General features: G+C 29.2%; 2 protein-coding genes across 2 annotated transcripts in view; one reads left to right on the top strand and one right to left on the bottom strand.

Annotated features, from left to right (window-relative positions):
• Positions 1–3,566, top strand: part of LOC129909766 (homeobox protein OTX1 A-like) — a 35,836-nt gene extending 32,270 nt beyond the window's left edge. Inside the window, exons 7-8 of the mRNA XM_055986836.1 lie at positions 3,163–3,360; positions 3,459–3,566. Of these exons, the coding sequence (XP_055842811.1) occupies positions 3,163–3,360; positions 3,459–3,566 (306 nt within the window). The remainder of the gene's footprint in view (positions 1–3,162; positions 3,361–3,458) is intronic.
• Positions 3,567–10,592: 7,026 nt separating this feature from the next.
• LOC129912468 (E3 ubiquitin-protein ligase znrf2) overlaps positions 10,593–23,975 on the bottom strand; it is a 56,161-nt gene continuing 42,778 nt past the window's right edge. Inside the window, exons 2-4 of the mRNA XM_055990727.1 lie at positions 19,231–19,326; positions 11,312–11,417; positions 10,593–11,244 (exon numbers count right to left, since the gene is read on the bottom strand). Of these exons, the coding sequence (XP_055846702.1) occupies positions 11,187–11,244; positions 11,312–11,417; positions 19,231–19,326 (260 nt within the window). The 3' untranslated portion in view covers positions 10,593–11,186. The remainder of the gene's footprint in view (positions 11,245–11,311; positions 11,418–19,230; positions 19,327–23,975) is intronic.

Below are 23,975 nucleotides of genomic sequence, written 5' to 3'. Positions count from 1 at the left end.
CAATGTCAGATTCAACATCGAAGAGGAAAGCTACATTCAAATGCAGACGCATTATCTCGGCGCCCGTGCAAGCAAGACTGCAAGCATTGCACACGGCTAGAGGAAAAGGAAGTTGTCGCTGTAAGAAGAACGAGAGCTGATCCCATTTGCGGCTGGAGTAATGAAGAACTCAGGATGGCCCAACAGGAAGATTCGGACATCGAACCCATCCTTGCATGGAAGGAACATGAAGAGAAACCAGAATGGGCCGACATCTCCGACCGAAGCCCCAATCTCAAAGCATATTGGGCACAATGGGACTCACTTCATGTGCAAGAAGGGTTACTCAGGCGTAAGTGGGAATCCGCAGATGGTAAATCTTATGTAATGCAACTAATCGTACCTCAGTCAAAGGTAAATGATGTTCTCCGAGAGATGCACGGTGGAACTTCTGGAGGCCATTTAGGCATCAACAAGACGCTGGAAAAGCTACGCCAGCAATTCTACTGGTTACGTATGAGAGAAGACGTTGAAAAGTGGTGCCGAAAATGTGATACTTGTGCAGCTAGCAAAGGACCAGCTAGAAAAATGCAAAGCAAGATGCATCAGTACAATGTGGGCACACCTTTTGAGAGGATTGCAATAGACGTGGCAGGTCCTTTTCCCGAAACCAACAAAGGAAACCGGTATATCCTCGTAGTGATGGATTACTTCAGCAAGTGGCCTGAGGCATTTGCCATCCCAAACCAGGAAACCAAAACAGTTGTGGATAAGATTGTCTTTCATTGGGTGAGCAGGTTCGGAGTACCCATGGAACTTCATTCCGACCAAGGAAGGAACTTCGAATCTAAGATTTTTCAAGAGGTTTGCTCACTCCTTGGCATCAAGAAGACGCGAACAACACCGCTTCATCCACAATCTGATGGGATGGTTGAGCGATTTAACAGGACACTTAAAGAACACCTGTCAAAAGTAGTCAACGATAATCAACGAGACTGGGATCGACATATTCCATTATTCTTGATGGCTTATAGAAGTGCAACACACAGTTCCACTGGACATACACCATCGGAAGTCCTTTTTGGTTCTACAATACGGCTGCCAAGTGAGATAAAATTCGGATGTGTTCCAAATGAGCCACAGGAAATAGATGAGTATGTTGATAACCTGAAAGAAACACTGGCTGACATTCACCAACGGACAAGGACAAATATAAAAGCGTCTAGTGACAGGATGAAAACAAGATATGACGCGCGAGCGACAGCAACAGGGTTTCAAGAAGGAGAACTTGTGTGGTTTTACAATCCCCACCGACAAAAGGGACTATCACCAAAGCTACAACAAAACTGGGAAGGCCCTTACACAGTAATAACCAGAATCAACGACGTGGTTTACCGTATACAGAGAGGGGTAAGAGGCAAATTAAAGGTAGTTCATTGTGACCGTTTACATCGTTATAATGGTGAAAGTAGCAATGGAGTTGTTCGGGACGAACAATCCTAAGAGGGGGGCAATGTAACGATGAATTACCGAACTACTTTTAAGATAAAAGTCTGAACACACTACCTGCTACAGTAAAGGTAGAAATGTGAACGGACCTTTAGTAATTAAGAAACTACCCTCTGAACGCATCCAAAGAAATTCCCTCGACTGCTGAATATCCCAAAATATCCCACTGGACTGGAAGTATGAAGCGCCCCCTCTTGGAAAGGAAGCTTCGAGAAGCAAAGACGAGAACCTTCGAAGACATTCTCGAATTCCGAATTTCAGGTATAAAAGGGCAGCGTGGACACCGACCGGATACAGTTTAATCTTGAATGTGAAAGAGTACAGTACAAAGTGAAATAAAGTGTTGGAAATTGTTAGTAGTAAATAAAGTGATTGAAAAGTGTGTTTGTTTGAGCGAATAATAAAAGTAAATTGATTTGAAATAAAGTGTGTTCTTATTTGAACGGAAAGATAAGTGGAAGTTAAAATAAACGAAATAAGTTTTATTGTGAACCCGGAATAAAACATTACAATACATTATATTTGCTATATGGATATGTATTCTTTATGTTTATATATTAAAATGCCTCTTCACAAAAAATCCACAAAAAAGATGGTTTTTTTGCACTTACAACTAGATATAACCCCTTAAAATCTCTTTCGAAATTGAGCACATCTACTACAATTCTCAACTCTGTCCCTTGTCTGTTACCTAAATGCATTTATCTCAAAACTCTTTCTACTCATAGCTCGATTAAGTCCAACTTTTTCTATAATTCGACTAATTTTTGAGTACATATCGTACTTGAAAAAAATGTATTCAGATGCATATCAATTTCTTCAATTTCCAACCAATCAAATTTTGACAAGTTTTTTTTTAAGAAAGGATTTTAGTTACATCGTCCTCTATAACTCTACGAAAACTCTTGGCGAAAATTCTTCGACTGGTAAATACCGATAAAAACTCTTCAGTTATTTTTACCTCTTTCATGTAAATTCAAACTGCCATTAATTTTTAACTGTACACAGACTTTTCAAACAAAGAGTGAGAGAGTGCAATGAAAAATATGGTTTTGAAGTAAAATTTAGAATTCCTGCGAATTTATTTCAAATTTTTATTTAAATCCTTTGGTGCTCTACAAAAAATATCTATCATTTCCATGGTTGAACTTCTTTGAACACGAGCAAATCACTCTGAAATAAATAAGTTTAAGGCCAATTTAAAACAAAATCTAAAAGTCTGATGCAAACATTTAAAAATAACATTTACTTTAAATAAAATATAGGCTAAGGATTTTAAGTCGAGAGTCATAAGAGGCTAAAAGATTGTCTTACAAATTATCCATTCATTACTTTCATCTTTACAAAATTGCATTCAAGGTTTATTACTTTCATTACAACTTTAACGTTTAAACTTAAAAGGCCTGCCTTTTATCTTCTGAAATAATTATTATAATTATTCAAAGTTTTAGGTTGAATATTTTTTGCTCTCAAACTTTTTCCCTTTCAAATACAGAAATTGAAATAAATCGATTTGTAAAAAAAAAAATGAGGTACAAGCACCTTAGATTTGAAGAAAAATAAAATGCAAAGAAAATCCTATTAATAATTTTTTGTAATGTACCCTCGAGCTTTCGTCTTATTTGACCGAACTAAATTATGCATTTGTTTTTTTTATAATTTTTTGTTTGATAGGTTGCCACACCATATTGCAGCAACAATTCAATTTGGTCACCAGCCTCCATAGAAGCAAACATGTCATCACCCTCATTGGATTCACGAGCCTCTGCATGGAGTCCAGCTTCAGTAGTTGCGGCGGCTGTATCATCACCTACAAATTCCTATCAAAACTATCCAGGATACTATTCAAGTGTGGATTATGCTGGAGCTGCTGTAAGACATCAATTTTTTTTTTTATTTCTTCTATAGAATACCTACAAATCAAACTAAAATTTTAATTATTTTCCTTCTTCTTTTTTTTTTTGGTCAAGGATAATGTAATCGAATCAGGCTGGATGAGACCCCGAGAAGAAAATTGGTTTTGTGCTGGTGGAAATTCAACACCTAATTGGGATAGTATACAACGAAGTAATAAATAAATTTATTTTTATCAATTTTTTGTTGTTTTTTTTTTATAAGAATTTCTGTAAATAAAAGAAATATTTAAAATAATAAAATGACGTCATTGTTTTTTTTTTAACTTTACATTTCGCTTTTTTTTATTTTGTTGTACAAACTAAATGATATCCTTACAAAAAACATTTCATTATTAATTATTTTTTTTTTTTTTTATTATTTATTAATATTTAATATAATAGTTTTTTTTTTTAGTTTATTTATATTTTCATTTTTGTATTATTATTTTTTTCTTTTGAACATAATTTTAATCATAATATCACTATAGAATATGAAATATTTACAATACTTAGAATATACAATTTTTTTTTTATTTTATTTTATTTGTTTTCTTTAAATTTTTTTAATTTTAAGAAACTTTCACATGAAATATTTATTTATTCAATTTTTTTTTTTTTATATTTTTTGCTGGCTAGAGGTGAGATACTATAACCTATTTTGCTTTCAAATTTTCTTCTCTAGTTTTTGCCACTTAACTATTAGAAAAAATCTTAAACAAATTTAACTAAGCATTATAGTAAAACATCCTTACACACCATATTTTTTTATATATTTTTTGTTTATTTTATTTTTTTTTTTTTATTTTGTTGCTGCTGTGGGTTTTAGAAGAAGGAATGATATCATTCGAATGGGATTTTCTTTTTGTGTTTGTATTGATTCACGTTATTTGTAGTATAAAACGTGTCATAAGTTGTGACTTTTTGTAACCTTATTCTGCTATAGGTTCGTTTAAAAACCTTAATCAAGGATAATACGGTTTCTTTTTGTTTAAAAATGTTGATACATAAACAGAAGCTTTCAAGGAATTTGGAAATAAAAAAAACATCGTTAATTTATATCAATTGGTCGAACTCATAGCAAATAGCAGAATAAGGTTTATTTGTGTAAACAACATTAGGGGGTTATTAGCACCCACTGGAAACTAATCTTTGAGTGAATTCGATGGGATGATTTATTTATTTTTAATGAGGTGATAATAATAATAAGACAACAATAATTTGGTCAAAATTCATAATAAAATGGTAGTTTCTTGGTTCTATTTCTCGATAAACTATATCAGGTATATCAAATTCTTTTATTACATCAATGAAAAGCCTGTTTACAGTCTTTCGGAAAACCAAGTTTAAGTTCTGTATTGTAGAGAATTTAATTTACTAGTTTCGGGATAGTTTTATCCAAAGAGTGTAATCTCTAGGTTTTTCGTATATTTTCTTATTAAATTAATGATACACAATCAACAAACATTTTCAAAATTCTAGAAAAAGTGCAGCAACCCGGAAGCATTTGCATTACTGCTTACAAGAGCAATCAAACCTTCTTTTTAGCACTAATTTAAGTTATGATAATACTTTGTCTAACTTCTTTAGAAGTAATTAAAAGTGCTCATATAGAAGTCATTATGAAATTCGCCAAGAAAGGCACTGATACTCAAAACAGAAGTAAATTATATTGATAACCCATGAACTGCTTTCCTTTCTTTAAATTATTGGAATTTTTTTTTAGGTATCTGGCATTCAAAACCAGTCATATTATTTTCAAAGCCTAATTATTGTGATATTGTGTATGAAAATTTGTCTATGAATATTTCCCTTGTTTTAAACAAAGTATCTAAAATGATCATCAACAGCTTCCCTCGGAATTTAATGGTGGAGCCTATAAATTTTGCAGGGGATAGGTATAATTGTCATTACATAAGATTTTTGTTCCCTGGTACTAAATTTCTAGGAAGATTTGAGATCGGATGAAAAAATTCAGGAGGAAAAAGTTTTTTCTAGGGAAAAAAAAGTCCCTTGGAATTTCTGTTTCTTAAGTTAAGACTCAAGTAAAACCCGAAACACTAGAATAAGAAAAAAAAAAGACTACAAAATAGTTTCTTGAAACGTTAATGATAGATAGTTAGGGTATCAAGGAATCCTTAGCCGACCCTTTCTAAGAAAAAAACTTATAGTATTCTTAAGCACCTCATATTAATAACTAAAAATCCCACTAAACCCATTCCTTATTCATCCAAATCCTTCACAACCTAACCCCTGGAAAGCACAATGGATCCAATGAGATCCGAGTGAGATGATTCGGCTTGCCCATTTATCACTCCGTACAACCTAAACTAAACCCTGGAATTCACGAAATAAAAATTTGTGAATCTGCATTCTCACTAACATGCTTTCAAATACTGTTTGCTTTCTGGGTTCTTGGACCACGTTTTTGAGTGTTTTTCTGGGGCCCCTGCACGTTCAATCGAAGATTTTCAATGGGAAATTGTTGATTGATACAAAATAGGTGCTGCCAGTGCTCGATTGTATTCAGTTAACTCGATTGTTCAAAGTTACGTGCTGGCACCCCTGAAATCACACAGTTTCAGGGTCGAAGATAAAGCAGCTGATATCTTTTATAAAAGCCACGAATACAAAATGACTACAAAGCGTTCTTTTAAATTAATATCTATCACATCCAGGATAATTGAAATCAGTAGGTTATGGATTTCTTTCAATCAAATAGTGACAAAACTCAACTTAAACCTGGTCTGAAACATGACTTTGCATATTGTGTGCATTAGATGTATTCTATTAGACCTTGTCAAAGGCTTTTGAATACAATTGAAATATTTAGATTTCAAAAATTACTTTGCAAGATATCACAGAGTGCATTTTTAATATAAAATGTTTATGATGAATTTGATGTAGTTTAAAGAGAAATAGACTTCGATAAAAAGAAAAGAGAAAATTACCGCATGAGATTTGAGTTTTTGTTAATAATGTATCTATCCATGGTGATAAATCGAATAATATATTTTGTTTTATTTTTGTTTGTTTTGTTTTTTTTTTTTTAATTCACATCAATTAGATAAAAACACGAGAGATACATTTAAGGGTCTGTCTGTTTTGTTGCATTATAATGAAATTTCAGTATTAACAGACACAAAAGTGTGTTGATTTTGTTTGTTTCTTTTTTTTATATATATATAATGTACCTAGAGTTGAATTGCTTTTTTGCTTAATTCCAAGAAGAGTCTATTTAATTTGTACAAAAAATTTGTTTTACGTTTTTTTTTTTTTTAATTTAATTTTTGTTTATGTACTATACGAGAATATTTTATTTATATATATATTTTTTTTAAATTTTATTTATATATAAACTTTTTTGTTTTATAGTTTACGTTTTTTTATCACCAAAAATTTAAATCCCACTTACATGTTTTTTTTTTATATTTTCTTCGTTTTTTTTCTTTTGTTTCTTATTTGTGTGTTTTTATCAAAAATTCATTTACAAAACTTATTAATTATTATAGTTGCAGTTATTTTTCATACATACATATATATTTTTTTCACATTTTTTTTTGTTTTTATTTTTTTTGAGTTTAATAATTTATTAATAATTGTTTTTTTTTTTTAATTTTTATGTAGATATAATTAATATTTTCTCATTAAATCGCTGGCCATTAATTTCTGTTTTGTTATTTTTGTTTTTTTTTCTTATACATTTTCGGTTGAATTGTTGTTTATTTTTATTATTCGATGGGGTATTTTGTTTGAAAAAGTTATATTTTTTTTTGTTTTTTAAAAGCTGAAGAAAAATAAAATTAAAATAAAAAAAAAAATTGGAGAAAAATTGCACAATAAAATTTGAATTAATGTTAAACCGTTGTTTTTTAGACTTTAAAAAGATGAAATCAAAGCATTATGCTTTTGGAAAATGAGCAAGTTTTAAACTCATTTGAAATTCTCGGACTCTCGCTGTCAAAAATTATTCGGCATCGTCTTTGGGATACCTAGATTAACCTAAATAATTAAAATTCTTTCATTTCTTACTGAACAAGCTTAAGATGGTAAAGTAAGTTTATTTCAATGTTCTCTCCTGAAATATTAAATAAATAAAAAAAATCTGCAGTTTTGAAAAATCAACCTCCTAAAAAAGTTGTTGGTCTATTTTTGTAAAGATCCTTTGACTACCTAACCAATCAATTACACAATGCCAATATTCAAAAAGAACCAATACAACAAATAAACAAGTAGATACCTTATCCACAAGAACAGGCTGCTCATCAAGAGCCTCGAGAATTCGAGGCAAACGTTAATAACCCAGGCTAGCTCAAATTATTATTATTTGCTCTATATATAATCAATTTGATATCAATTCATTTTTCCATACAAATACTACGTTTCAGCCCTTTTAATTTAGAGTATCGTGTAGGAGGTCGAATGATGGCAATTAAGGCCCAGTTTGTTCACAGTTGATTATCTTTTAGTGAAGGATTAATCGAATGTGAACTAACCGGCCCTAAGTCAAGGAGAATGCCATCTGTGTGGAGATTCAGGATTTGCATATCTCGAAGTAAGATATCTATTTTCAGGACCCCAAATTAAAACTGATTGCAAGTTGTTAGGACCTTTAATGAGACAGTGATGATTTCACAATCAGATCAAGTAAAAAATGATCAAAATAATTAAGAGTCCACGGAAAAACCGGCTAAGGTTCATTTTTTTTATCAAAAATAAAATAATGGCTGAGTACAATCTAACTTCATTCCTTCTTTTTGATAGTCATTATAATATGTACATTTATGTACTATTTGTAATATAGGGAATTAAATCATAAAATGGTTTTGAGTGAACTTCATCTATTTTCCCCCTGGACCCTACAAATATAAAATTTTAATTACCTCGGTTTCAGGTAATTAAATGTTCCTATTGATCAATGCTTTTAAGTATCAACACTTTTAACAGATCTTTCTATTCAGCCAGGACATCCTTTTTATTCTTATCAGAGTTTCTGATAAAAGTTATCTAATTCTTTGCAGATTCTCTAGACATTTTTAACCTATTTTTTTTTTGTGAATGCGTCGTCGTCGACTTCACTTACATTAAATGAACAATTCAAGTTTTTAACACCAATTTTTTATGAACAGTCAAAACATGTTAGGCTTTCTAAATATAGCACATTGAGAACAAGAGTGGTACTAAACAAAATACAAAAACAAATTTTGAAAAATAGGCGACATTAGCGAACCTCGTGTGGAAACTAGACGAGGTATCAGATTGACGATCTTAGCAAAAGATTCGAATTATACATATACCGGAACATAGATGGCACTCTAATTCGAATATGAACATTGTTGTTTAGTGCAAATCTTGTTCTCAACGTCCGCTATCTCAAAATTTGTTTTTTTTTTTAGTGCCACTCTTGTTCTCAACATGCGATATGTGAAACATTTGGTTGACGCAGTGAGATGAAAGAGTAGGTATTGGTCCCCAGTAGAGAGTATAAAATTGTTGAAGAAAAGAAAAAGATTCCCTTGTATCTTCCAAATTTTGTTCACTAAAAAAATTTAACTAGGCTTTTTTTAAGATAATATTACTAAACGAGATAAAAATAAAACAAAAATCCGGAAAAATTACTTACAAATCATTCTTAATCCAACAAATAATCTGTTGGAGTTATTTTGTTCTTAACGACAGAGTGACGAATCATCGTTAAGTTCGTTTTAGGTTTCTAATTTTTATCAACCTCTAATGAGTACAAAATTATTGAGTCACTATACGTATACGTAACATTTTTGTTTAAATAATATTTGAACGAGAAATGTTGCAGTAGAACATTTTACCCTTTGGTTTTTTTTTTTGTATAGTCTGGTCAAGATTATCATTTTATTCACAATATCGCATCCTCAGTGATTCCCAAGTTTTGATATTTGATTCAACAAAAGAACGAGGCTTTTTTATTTTCTAAAAGCAATTGACCAATAAATAAGCTGAAGTAATATTCAGAATAAAACAGTACATTTTAAAATGCCAGAACAAGATTTAAGAGATCAGTCAGTCAGTTGGTTATGAAAAGTTCTAGACAAAGTCGTTAAAGAGCAAACACAGAAATTTATAATACACTAGAGCTGTGATTTTTTTTTCCGAATTGCTCCAGTGAAATTGAACTCTTAATGTGAACAACTTTCACTTGTTTAAAATTCCAGATTCAAGATTTTACCAGTTCGATGTTTGCACCATCAAAATTAAGGGCAAGTTGAAAGATTTCGCGAATGACTAATGTCTTAGTATAGACTGTGAATGAGACAGACATCCGCCTCAAGAACAAAATTCACTTTTTTTTGGGCCCAAAAAGTCATTCGCAGATTTGAGGATAGTATTAGCCTCTTGGAGTGTCGCTTATAAGAGATAAGAGTTAGTGATGGATCAATCTCTTAACATTGAGCTTAGTTAAGGTTCAACGCCGGATCAATTTTTTTAGTTTTAATTCTTAATAAGTTTTTATCTCGCTTAGATTGGAATTGCAATTTTCTTAGTAAATCACTTCTATAGGACCGACCATGAGAACGTTTAACAAATTCGAAACAACTATTCCATATACAATATTCAGTAGCCCTAGTAGCGTATGGAGTACAATGAGAAACCTTCACCTCATTCAAAGTGAAAAAGAAGTCTCGAAGATTAAAATGGTATTATTTATAATTTCACCACAAAAACTGCATAATAAAAAAAATATATATATGCATACATACATAAATATGTTCAAGGAGGAAATGGAAATCCTTTCAATAGAGTCATCAATAATAATGTCATTTTGGGTTTCTTATTCAAATAAGGGAAATTTCATGAATTTAATTTGAATACTTCGCTATTTCCTATTAAAAAAATGTTATCTAATTGAACCCGCTCAAAGTATATCAATCAATATGGCTGTTTCATCGAAAAACAAATCATCCAGTCATCGCATAGCCTGATGGAGATCCTAGATTTCTTTCTACCTACAAATTCTACCTGCCTAACGCTTAGCTTTTTATGTACATAAAATCAAAATTTAGAAAAGATTGATTGGATTTGATTTGATTTTCTTAGAAACAAATTAATTTTCTACATTATTTAACTTTTCTATTTTCTTACTTTACAATTCCTCTATCTCTCTATATTCACAAGTTTTAGAGTTAATTTTTTGTTTTTCTTTTTTTTTTTAAGTCTATTTCGGTTTAAACATTAATATTATCTTCTTTTTTTTTTGTTAAAATAAATCAATTTCATTAAATTTTTTCTAAAATCTTAAAGAACAAACAAACTAATTAAAAAAATCTTAATAAACCTACATGTAAGTTTAATATAATATTAAACTTAACAAAAAAAAAATAAACATGCCATATACATTATAGATTTTGAGTTACAGAACAGATAAAAATAAAAAATTAATGAGGAAAAAAAATTAAATAAAATAATAATTCATATAAAAACAAAAATACAAAGGGGATTTTATGAAAAAACAAAACAAAACAATAATTATAAAAAGAAATAATAATAATAAAAATCAATAATAATTATAATTTATATGTACACATATATATATATATATATAGAAAAATATTTTGTTTTGGTTTTATGACAAGAATAATAATTTGGTAGGAGTTGTTTACACCTCTCGCTTCGTATATGTTTTTTTTTTTTGTTTTATCAGTTAGATTTTTTTGTTTTTTATTTTTTTTTTCTTTCACATTCTTTTTTTTTTATTTTTGTATGTTTTTATTTTTATATTATATATAATTTCGTAAAATAATTATCTAATTAACTTATGTTTAACTAGGCTTACTAATCGCCAGGATGTTCGGGACAGGAGCGATTTACTTCAAACCATCTATCTATACATCTGTTTTAAGCAGAGAGAGATTTTTTATTAATATTGTTTTTAAAATTTAAATAATTTCATAACTTACCCTTTGTGATAGACACAAAGACATGGCAGCCTTGCAATAACATCTCCAGGGTTTAATTCCTCTAAGCAGATCACACATTCACCTTTCGCATCGGTTAAAACATCCTCTGTAAAAAATTAAGAATAGACAACATATTGATTTAAGAAATTATATTTCATATAGAGTCACAAATTGTAAATTAATTTTCGTGGCAAGGAATCGACAAGATATTGACGATTTTTGTAAATCTAGGTTTATGTAACTCTATGTCTACAGATTACACTGGTCTGCAAGGAAATCCTCCTTTAAATAAAACTATACTTTTCTAAAGGATTTTTGTATGCTGATTCCGAATCCGAAGTCAGAATTGACCTAGCACGTCACGTTTTTAAAATATTCCCGTTAGAAAATCTCAAAAACCAATTTTTTTGCTGTCTTCGAAGAAATATTTTGGCATAATGTAATCTTTTTCAATTGAAATTGATACGGTTTATGAAAGAACTTATATTTTTCTTTCAAATTCAATTTCAATCTTCTCAATATCTCTTTTCTTCTCCGAGATATATTAATTTAAGTAAGTTTAGAAGGTTTGGCATATCTTACCATAAAGAAACTGATCTCTAAAAATTAATATATCTTTCTCCCTAGAACAAAAGTATACTTTTCTAATGGACTTTAGTGTGCTGATTTTGAATCCGAGCTCAAAAAATTTCGGCCAGCTCTGGTTTTTGAAATATAGTAGTTTTTTTGAGATTTTCTAAAAAAAACTTTATTTTGTGATACTTTAATGCGAATATCTTAAAATCCTGACGTAATAGAATTTTTTTGACTTCGGATTCTAATTAAGCATATCAAAAACTATAAGAAAAGTGTACTATTGTTTCTAGGAGAAACAAATCTGAAGCTTTACAAGGCAGTTTATCGACTAGTTTATTAAAAATAAGATATTTCTAAATAGAAAAAATAGTATATAAAATTACAAAACACGTAAAAATTTTGTTTAATGTTTTTTATTTTGGTTTTCTTTACATATTTGACTTTTTAAATATAATGGGCATTGATATTTTACATTTTCCTTAATTAAGGTGCTTTTGTTCATGTAGGATTTACTAAAAAGTGAAGGATTTCGAAATGTCTGCTTTTATTGTCAATCAGTATTTAAAAAAATGAGTAAACATGAATGTAAAAGAACATATTTGGTGTCAATCGATAGGTATATTATGAAGAATAAGTCCTCCAAATTTGAGCTCAATGCGACAAATAGTTTTAATTATATACAAGTTCAAATGAATCTAAAAGAGGGATTTTTTAGAAACTACGCACATTTTTCAAAAATCATTTTTACACAAATGGTACCTGATAGAATTTTTCTGATACCAGATTTAGATTCAGGAAAGTCTAATCTTTCATAATATCAAAAAATTATTTGAAGGAGAAAAAAAAAGTTAAATTTTGCAGACCAGTGTTATCACTATAAATAATATTGTGCTAAAATTCAGAACTACCGGATCTGACGCACGGTTTTTCTTTACAGAATCGACGGGTTAATGGGTTAATACGGTCAAGGGAAGGCCATAAAATAATGCTGTAGAGGTCAATTTGAAAGAATGGTACTGATCTCAACTGACAGAGGATCGCGGTAAAGATTTTTTTAACTAAGCGTAGACAATTTGTATGACCATTTCATAAAATGGCGTGAAAAACAAACTAGACACACCTAGGTCTAGTATGCGTTGAATCCGAACTCGAGGTCCGTTTGGGCTCAATAGGTCCAAATTGCCATACAAAATTTCTTAAAATTATTTTGTTACTTTTATTTACGGATCAAACCGACCCCGAATTCGGCTTCGAAAGTTAAATTAACTAAAAGAAAGAACAGATGCACATCAAATATTTTTGTTTTGTTCAGATAAAGGAGGTTTTTGTAACATGTAGAAGAAGCTATTTGAATTTCTGTTCTGAAACTCTTAATCATGTGGATTAATTTGCATGCTTCATTGTATGTACATTTCAATATCATTATAAATATCATTGCAAGCATCTAGATAAGAGATACACCCAGCAACAAGAAAGGTTGAAGATAAATGCGAGAGTTTTTTTTTCGCTGGGTATCCACCCAGAGAGTAATTTGGGAAGTAAGGTTTTACTTGTGATATAGGTACTAAATACATATACAAGTTATGCATTCGTAAAAAAAAAATTGAGATAACATGATACATACGATGATAGAAAATGCGAAAAAAGAGGGTCTCGAAAGTCCGTCTGTCTGTCATTCTGTTAGGATGTCTGTCGGTCTGTATAAAGAGCTACATCCTAAACGCCTGGGCCGATCCTCTTCAAACTTGATATGTAGCAGTTTTTTCATCTTCTACAGAGAAGTTTTTGGAATAAATTTTTTTGGACCATTTGGACGATTTTGATTTAGAAAATCAAGTAAAAGTTTTTGGTCAAGATCTATCTTTTGATAAAAAAAATATATAACCGTTTTTTAAATCTCTTACTATTTCCCAGTATACTGGTTCAAACTAAATGATTTTATTTATGCAAAAGAATTTGTATAGCTTTAATATAACTTTAAAAAAATTGAAAAAAATAATTTTTGGATTTAAAAAGAACTTTTTTTTTAAATCAAATTTTTGAAAACGGGACATTGAATTTTTTTGAAATTTTGGTTTAAGGTGTTGGTAAATACAATTTTTTGAAAATCGGCTCTAACGATTTTGAAGTTTTTTTTCCTAAAAATGCATCTTTATAAAAGAAATTAAACTGCATATATTTTTTGGAGCTCAATTTCATTTAAAGAGTTGTTTTTTTTTTTTTTTTTTTGCATTTGAAGAACGAATTTAATGTTTTTTTTTAAATTATTTTAATTTTCAAATACATTTACCAAATTAATAAATAAAAAGTCGTAAAATTTTCAGCAATTTTAATCATAAGAGCAAGTTCGTGCGAACCAGTTGTACATTTTATGTTAACTTGAAATTAAGTTTATTTATTTATTCATAGTAGATTGACTTACACAGTAAGATATTATATCTTTTAAGATAGCGCAAGTTTCAGTATTAAATATTTCCAAACTGAAGTTCGAACTGGATTAGCTGTCAAAATGTTGAATGTACACAAATGCAAATTTAAGAATAGAAAGCAACGAAAGTGGAAACGACTGCATACGGAGTCGGAAGAGTTGATCCTCGATCAACTGGTAGGACAAAGTTATGAAAGCTACGTCATAGTACAATAAATCAGCAGAATCGAATTTAAACAAAAATAATTCTGCTAATAATTCATAAAGTTAAAAATAAAATTGGTTTGTAAAAAATACATTGCCACTACGTAAAGCAAAAAGAAATGTGCTAATTGGGTGATAATTATTTTTGTAAGTCGAAAAAAGATAACTAACTTCTGTGAAAGTAGTATTGTTGGCCTCTGACGTAAATGAAAAATACAATAATTGTTTACCCAAATCATCTTTCCCGTTACTCATATGAACAAAGTCAGAAGCTTGAAATCAGTCGATGGAGAGGTTAGTTAAATTTTAACCGAAAAAAAAAATGTTTTAAAGTCTACAAAACTACCTTACTCACAAAAATTATTCACATATTCAAGAATAGTTCCAATGAACATTTTCATACTTTAAATGCGGTTTAACCTAATTCAAAAGTCATTGCAACAAAATTCCTTGAACTTTTTTTTTCCTAGGAAAACTAAGAAAACAATGTTAAAACATCTCATCATAGCACAGTTGATATAAGAAGAAACAATGACGTAGATAGATGTGACGACAACATACTGAAAGCATAACCATCAGGTAATAATTAATAATGAGGAAGACACGCATTGTGCTAGGGAGTGAATTTCATATATGTCATTGAACACAATGACGACAAGCTTGACACGAAGAAGACGGCCGAAACGACAACGCACAATGATAGACAACCATGCGACAGTGACGTACAACACGTGACAGTAGTTGATAATGAGTTTTGGGTGTACAGAATCAATAAATGATTATTTTTCTGCATAATTTCATGTAAATTATATTTCATTTAGACTTTTAATGTTTGCATAATATTTTATTTTATCAAATGCAAAGTTATTTTTATTTATGAAATATAATATCATTAAACAAACAATTTCAATAAAATTTTATTTGAATGGCAAAAATCTTATCAAATCGGTTTTTTGTTTACAAAAAAAAAAATGCAGATAATTTTGTTGAGCATTTAGCAAAATACAATTTAATGCATAACAACAAAATTTTTGTTTGTTCAAATTGCAGATATCAAGTTTATGAACTTGGAACTTGTTTGATTGCACAAAAAGTTGTTTTGCACTTAAAGTTTGTACCTACTCAACAAATATTTTGTATAATCGATAATTTTCAGCTGTTGATGAGCTGTTATAAATTTTTAAGAGTTATTAATACAAGCCTTTTTTGATTAAATAAGAGTACATTACAACCTCCTTAAGATTAATTACAACTTATTTTATTTACTTAAATAATTAGGAATGGAAAATTTTAGGCTTAAAATTAACTACAGGTACTTCACAAAACATTATTGTCACGGGAATTACAAACAAAAAATGTACCTAATTAAACAAAGCAAATTAAAATAAATTTAAATTTTTTTTTAAATAAGCTGGATGAATTACACTACACTTAGGAGCAAAAAAATGGAATCAAACTTTTGCGTTTTGTTAAAACGTTAATTGGTCAGGATGTAATTGACATACGTAAATGTTAATTGCACCATTAAAAAGCTTGAAATAAAAGCTTTAAATCAATGCTAGGAACTTAAAAACCCGTTCACTTTATAAAGATCCAATCAACATAAACGAAGCATGTAAGGCAAAAAAGACTGAAACTGAAACAGAGAGTATCTGGAAAATTTAACATTTAAAAAAAATTAAGTGCAATTTATTGACAGATAACGTCAATAGTAACGGTAGGAAAAAAAGACTGAAATTGAAGCAGAGAGTATCAAGAAAATTTAACATTTAGAAAAAAATTAAGTGCAATTTATAGACAGATAGCTATGATACTATCGTATGCATTTTTAAGTTTTTACCAACAATTAAAAGTAAAAAATTCAAGCTTTTAAATGAGACCATGAAACTTGAAGAAACATTATTTTATCCATTGCAATTTTTGTTTTAAATATAAATAGCTTTTTTTGATTCCGTTTTTTTGCTCTTAAGTGTAGTTTACAAAAAAATATAAATATTTTGGACACCAAGTGCCGTTATACTTTTCATATAGATTCGAGCCCAGGAAACTCGAAAATCTTATCTAAAAAAATGTTTATCGATAGGTTTTCGAGGTATGATTTTTCAAAGTTTTTTGTCGTTTTTTTTTCCCACCTTACTTAGGGCGGAATTCATAGTCGTCACTCAAGTTGAGAAATATCTTAAGCATTCGCTCAAGTGAATCCTTATTCATAGTCATCACTTGAGTCGAAATTTTCCTCAATTGAATTTCTGAGGAGGCTTTTTTACCTGAGGAAACGCTTAAGTTTTTTCAGTCAGTTGACATTAAAACGCAAGTGTCATTGCGAGCGTTTGTTTTTATTATTTAACAATTTGAAGTTGCACTAATTTTATAATAAAATAAATGAATTGCGAATATTTGATTGGAGTTGTACGAGCGGGCGTTGAATTCGACGAGTATGTTGGACAAACGAGTGCGAATTATTAAAAAAATGTTTTTTTTTGATGACAGTTAATTGAAATCAGTAAAATTTTTAAGTTTGAGAAAAAAATTTCTTCAAGACAAGATTTTTCTTTACTCAAGTGACAGCCCTATTTTCAATTCCCTTTAGCGATTGCTTAAAATATTTCTCAACTTACTGGAGTTGAGAAAAATCTTAACTCAAGTAACGACTATGAATTTCGCTCTTAGTATTCGGGCTATATACAGGGTGTCCCACAGTCACCGCCCCAAATGAAAACCATGAATTCCTGAGGTCATTTTAAGTCGAAAAACTTAAGAGGTAATTTTCTCGTTTTCGTCCCGTTTTCGAGTTACCACGGTTTTTATGATTTTTGCTCTCTTGTCCTTTAACTGGCCTTATCTTTGCCAAACTACGTTTGATTTGAAAGATTTTTTTTACAACTAATCAAGAATTTACTACAGTTTAAGTTTGTCTCAAAACTTTTTTTTCTGCGGACAACCGTTTCGCCACAATTTTGCATCAAACACAATTTTCTTCGTTTTTTAAGTTGTTTTTTACACTTTCATATCATTTAAGTCAAAAAAACAAGTTAATGAGTATTGATTTTTTGTGCTTTTTATTAAAGCCCAGTTTATTTTCATAAAAAAAAATAAGTTTTATTTCATAAAAAAGGCTACTGAAAGTAATTAAAAAAAATAAAAACACTGAGTGAATTAAAAAAAAAAAATAATTTTTAAATACAAAATTAATTTAAATGAATTAAAAAATTTTCTGAGCTTTATCTATTTGTTCTTTTTTTAACCACAATAGCTCAGAAAAAGTTTTTAATTCATTTAAATTAATTTTTTATTTAAAAATTATTTTTTTTTTCGAATTCACTCAGTTTCTTTATTTTTTTTTAATTACTTTCAGTAGCCTTTTTTATGAAATAAAACTAATTTTTTTATGAAAATAAACTGGGCTTTAATAAAAAGCACAAAAAATTAATACTCATTAACGTGTTTTTTTGACTAAAATGATATGAAAGTGTAAAAACAACTTGAAAAACGAAGAAAATTGAGTTTGATGCAAAATTGTGGAGAAACGGTTGACCGCAGAAAAAAAAGTTTTGAGACAAACTTAAACTGTAATAAATTTTTGATTGGTTGTAAAAAAAATCTTTTAAATCAAACGTAGTTTGGCAAAGATAAGGCCAGTTAAAGGACAAGAGAGCAAAAATCATAAAAACCGTGGTAACTCGAAAACGGGACGAAAACGAGAAAATTACCTCTTAAGTTTTTCGACTTAAAATGACCTCAGGAATTCATGGTTTTCATTTGGGGCGGTGACTGTGGGACACCCTGTATATTGAGTAATAAACGATCGATCTAAATAGAAAAACCGGCACCTGAAAGCTGAATAAATAAGCAACAAACACTGGAATAACTTTTTTTGGGTCACTCCAGATGTTTATGTGAAATGTATCAAAACATTTTAAGGAAATCGATTTTTGAAGGAAATTTTTGCCAAAAAAAATTTCTTACTGAAATAAAAAATATAAATCTTTCGAATCGTCATAGTTTTATATTTTGTATGTGTAGTGAACTTTCTAGCAAAAATAACAAGATAATTGTTTTCAAAATCTATGGATAAATTATAAAGATATGATAATAACGATCAATATTTTCGACTCTTTTTGTTTTTGTCTATAACTTGAAAAGGCAGCCGAATTTGAAAATTTTTATTAAAAAAATTTTTGTATATAATTAAATTTCCTGTCGATATATCCTTTTAAAAAGTTTTAAAATTAAAATATTGTAAAAAACTCAAGAAAAACTACTCAAAAAAGAGAAAAAAAACGAGATTTTTGATGTTTTTTACTCAACCCCGAATACTAAAAAGTATGCTGGGAAAAACAGCGACAAAAAACTTTGAAAAATTATATGTATCTCGAAAACGTATCCATTGTAAATTTTTTTTAGTGATTTCCGAGTTCCTGAGTTCAAAGTACGTATGAAAAAAAATAGTGGGATTGAGTGTCCAATGTTATAATTAATATTAATTTAATATTTTTGCATTATTTTTTTCACGAATAATGTCAATAGTAATGATGAGGTAGATAAATAACCCAAGGGAGCAAGGGACAGGCCATGGCTATAACTGTCCTAAGACTTTCTGTGTTAAAATCGAGAATCCTTTTGCATTTAGGTACAATAATTTTAATTCTATGAGCACGAATACAACAAAAATAGAAAAAATTAATTAATTGATTAAATATTTTCAACTTACCATTATATGAGAGACGAGGTTTTGTTAGGCACATAACTAAATGACATTCAATGTCATCGGGCAGAACGAATTTACTACAAACTGGGCATTTGATACCTGTTGAATAAAAGATAAATAGAAATTAATTTTTTAAATTGTTAATTGAATTGAAAATGATACATATATTTAATTGCATTAAATTTATTTATAAATCGGTTGGTATTAAATTCTATTAAAGAGAATACTAATTAATACATAAATCACGACATTTATATTCAGTTAAAATTAATATCTGTGATAGTAGGGTGGAAACAGAAGAAAATTTGATTTGATTTTTTAATTCTCTATAAATAAAATCGTAATTGTGATTACACACAATTTTTATTAAAATAGAAAAGAATTAATCGAAATTTGTGGGCAATTGATTTTTATGTTAAATGGTAACTGATTTTAATGGATAATAAAATTTTGAAATGCAGAATAAAATCATATTTGTTTTTATTTGTTTCTTACTTATTTAAAATTGCAGAATAGCACATTAATTGATATTTTTGTCATGCTCTGAAGAATAAGGCTTTCGAAAATGAACATATAACAGTTGTTCTCGTCATTTTCTTTCAGATATTTGAAAGACCTTGCCTGTAAGAATGATTATAATGAAAAAGTTTTTAACAGGCTCCAAAGTTTTTCATATAAATATACTATTTGAAGAGGTCACTAGTAAATTCCTACAATTTTAGATTGATTTTGAAACCGAACTCAAGCTCAAAAACTTTAAAAGTTTAAATGGTTACTCAAAGAGTATATTGAGGCTCAATTATCTTAAAAACGCAAATTACTGGAGGTCAAATGACTGAATATACAAAATGTATCGAGTAAATGCTTGCCCTCGATAGAAAGATACAAATCGGAGGTAAAACTTGATGTACATGTATGTAAATGTTTGACTTTAAATTTATTGAAAATAAATATTTTTTTTTCTTTAAAACATATTTTTGGTTCTGTTTATTTTTCATATAAGCAGGGTTACCATGATTGTAGCTCTACATTCTTTTAATTATTTTATTGATTTTGTTCTCACCCTTTAAATAGGGTTGCCACTTTTACTGCCGGCCAGTAAAATAGCTTTGCCTCATAAACGACAAAGAATCGAATTTTTCAGTTGTTTTTCAAGGATAGGCTCTTTCATGACTGATTTGTATAGGAATTGTTCTATCTCCAATTTTGTGTTTTTAGTTTTAAAAAATATTTAAAAATATTATGCACCTACTAATGAGGTAAACTTATTCAAGAGAAAAGAACAAACTTTATAAAAAACATAACTTGAGTGGCGAACGAGCAAAAAATTGTCGCTTTAAACCAATTTGAAACTTAAAAATTGTGACTTAGAACAATTTTGCTTTGCGCCGACGAAATATCAACACGATATTTGATATTTAGCAACAAAATGAATGAATGTATTACAGTGATTTTTGGTTAAAAAAAAATGTGTCCTTGCTATAAATTTGAGATCAATTGTAAATAGTTTTTTTGATAAACTCGGTATTATGGATATACCTAGGTGTCCAAAATTTTGCTTTGTATCAAATTTTCCATCAATTGCAAATTTCTTCCTAAAAACGTCATTGTTGGACATTTTCAGTCATAAAAAAAGTTTATTTTCCAGTGTCACTGAATAATGTTGTGGATAGAATTATTTTTTGGAGAGAGCGAAAATAATAAAGACATTCAATTTGATTAAGCCATTATATTAGAAAAAAAAAACCGGATGCTTCCAATAGCTCCACAAGTCTGTTCATTTCTGTTACTAACTATAATTAATATGAAATGAAACGTCAAAACAAAAATAGCTCCTATTCACAATTGTATTTTGACTAATGTTCACAATAGAGACAAATTTATCAATTGACGACCTTATAATACCAAAATGTCAAGCAATTGATAAGTTTATCGTTTATCTATCAATTGATATTTGAGAACCGTAATAGGAGCCTGAAATTGTTGTGAATAGCTAAGGGCTCCAAATAAATCACTTCTCAAATCAAAACTATTTTTATTTAACCCTCTGTCGGCACACGGCACAGTGTGTCGTCCCCTTATGATAAATCACTTTTTTTTTTGTTAAAAATTAATATTTTTACTATTAAAATATAATTTAGAAGTGTCAACTCATATGATAACATATTTATCTTAGAAAATAACGCAGGTTATGTATTCAAAATAAGCTCCGAAACATGAGTGCCTCGGAAATCGAAAATATTTTGAGGAATTTATGCGAGTCTTAGAGAGTGTATATTTCACGTTTGGTGAATGTTTGAAAAATTTTGTTAATGTTATTTTGTTTATTTGAGTGTTGTTGTAAAACGTATAACAAAAAAAAATTTAAATTTATAAAATTATATATGAGTTATTGAAATTTCTTTGATAAATGGCCAAAAAAAAAAAATTTATTTTAAACTTAATTTAAAAAAAAGGCATTGAAAATCATATCGATAATTTTTTTATATTATTTTGCCTTAGGCCTATACTTAATATTGGCAAAGTTTGGTCTGCTTCTGTTTGCGATTACCAGAGATATTCACATTTATGTGCTACGAGTCGAGTACTCAAAATAATTCATTTTTTGAGAAACAGCTTCAAGGGGATCACAAAAATGAAAAAAATCGATGTTTTTAATAATTTTCAACCATACACGAGTAACAAAAAGCTTTTTATGTAATTAAACATATTTTAAATATTGTTTTCAACAAGAAAAAAATTATATTTTTCTGCATACTAAATTTTTAATATAATTACTTGACCCGGCTACGCTCTACTGTGTATTATAGCTGTATTTACCAACCTCGCCGATATAAGAATTTACGAAAATGCAAATAAAACGTTATTTCAAAATTTGAAAGCGATTGACAAAAAACTATTCGAGATTTGCTATGAAACGCAAATAAATATACGATTTTTTTGTATAGAGAAGATAAACAAAACAAGTTGACTTCAACTTAAGATTTCTCAAAGTAGAAAAAAGATATTGAAAAGATTTAAAAGGGGTTTTAAAGAAAACATTTAGTTCTTTTAGAAACTGTCACAAGTTTATTTAAAATAAATCACCACGTTCAAGAACATAACCTCGAAAACTGTTAAAAAAACGACATTTCAGATTTTCTAACGGGAATATTTCAAAAACGTGATATAATAGAGTTTTTCTGACTTCGGATTCGAGCTCAGCACACCAAAAACCTTACGAAAAGTATATTTTTGTTTATATAACAAAAAAAAAAATTAGTTTTGCACAAGTGACTTCTTCAATAAATGTTAATTTCATAAATTATATTAAAAAAAAAGTAATAGGTTGTTTAATTTGTTAATTTGTAACTTTTTTTTTCTATTCCTGCCATAAAAACACAAAAAAAGATATTAACCACTTCACTGTCCAATGAATCATTTGTGATTCATGAATTGTATTTTTTCCATGTTTCCTACGTTCATGAATCATATAAGATTCAACAATATTACTAAACGAATATTATTCTACGTCCCCATATAAACTTGTAGAAAAACATCTCTACGTTCTTGCTTGGAAAGAAAACATCAATATGACGTCCTATGAATCACATTTGAACATTAATTATTTTTTGTACCGCGTTTACAGCGTCCATGAAGCATATGTGAACATGTATTTTTAATAACGGATATATTTTATACAAAAAATCAGAGAAATAATTTTAATGTCCTTTTGTAATGTAATGCCCCTAAATATGACTGCAGTAAAAATTGATATATATTTAAGAAAACGCATTTTTCCTCAATGAGATTTTTTTGTATATTCTAATGAGTAAATTCATTTAAAACGAACAAGAAAATATAAAAAAAATTAAATAAGAATGAACACACTTTTGTGTGCGGCGTTAAAGCATGTTAAGCAGTAGGTATGCAATACCGTCTTCACCATAAGGACACACGGGGTCCGTGCCTAGGGCCCGCTTTCTCAGGGGGGCCTTGAAGGAACGAAAATTTCTCTCACGCATTAATTGTGCCCTTAATTATGAAAGTGGACTAAGTCACTCCTAAAAATGGCATCAAATCTAGCCTAAAAATAATTATTATTAAAGGGGTAAGGTTTATTTGAAAGCGAAATTGCAGTAATTAAACTTATTTATTGCTCCTCTAGTGATTTCATAAAAAAAAATATAATTAAATCGTTATAAGAAAATCATTATGTAAGTTTTTCTTTAAATAATGCAAAAAGTGACTTAGTCCACTTTCATAATTATGGGCACAATTCTCAAAACATTTTTGTCGGGCAGACCATTTACCAAAAAATTTTAGTTTTTAAATGTCAACCAAACAAAGCTTTTTCTACACCTATACCAACATAACCCATATGATTTCAAGGTATTTTTTAACGCTGGTTTCAACAAAACCCACAAACAAATCAATCTGACCATCCCTGAAAAGTAATGTACCTTATTCATGTTGATCTGACACAAATATCTGAAGTGTAGTTTATCAATTTTTTAAAATCTGCACCTTATTTTCAAACCAGGAAAATTAGGATTTGGGGACATGAGATTTTTTATATTTTTTACATAAGATATAGAAGATCCAAACAAAGATAGAAACCAAAAAATAAGCCTATTAGCACTAATTCCAAGATTGTACCAAGATGCTTTTTAGTGCATCCCACAATTTTCCCATTTCTCAAAAAATACCATTTTGCCATAGATAGGTACATATGAATGTTTTTTTTTTTTTGCATTGCATTGTTTTGA

This window comes from Episyrphus balteatus, chromosome 2, assembly GCF_945859705.1.
Source record: "Episyrphus balteatus chromosome 2, idEpiBalt1.1, whole genome shotgun sequence".
Lineage (NCBI taxonomy): Eukaryota > Metazoa > Arthropoda > Insecta > Diptera > Syrphidae > Episyrphus > Episyrphus balteatus.
Note: the sequence above shows the minus strand (reverse complement) of the source record. Positions and strands in the feature narration are given on the sequence as shown.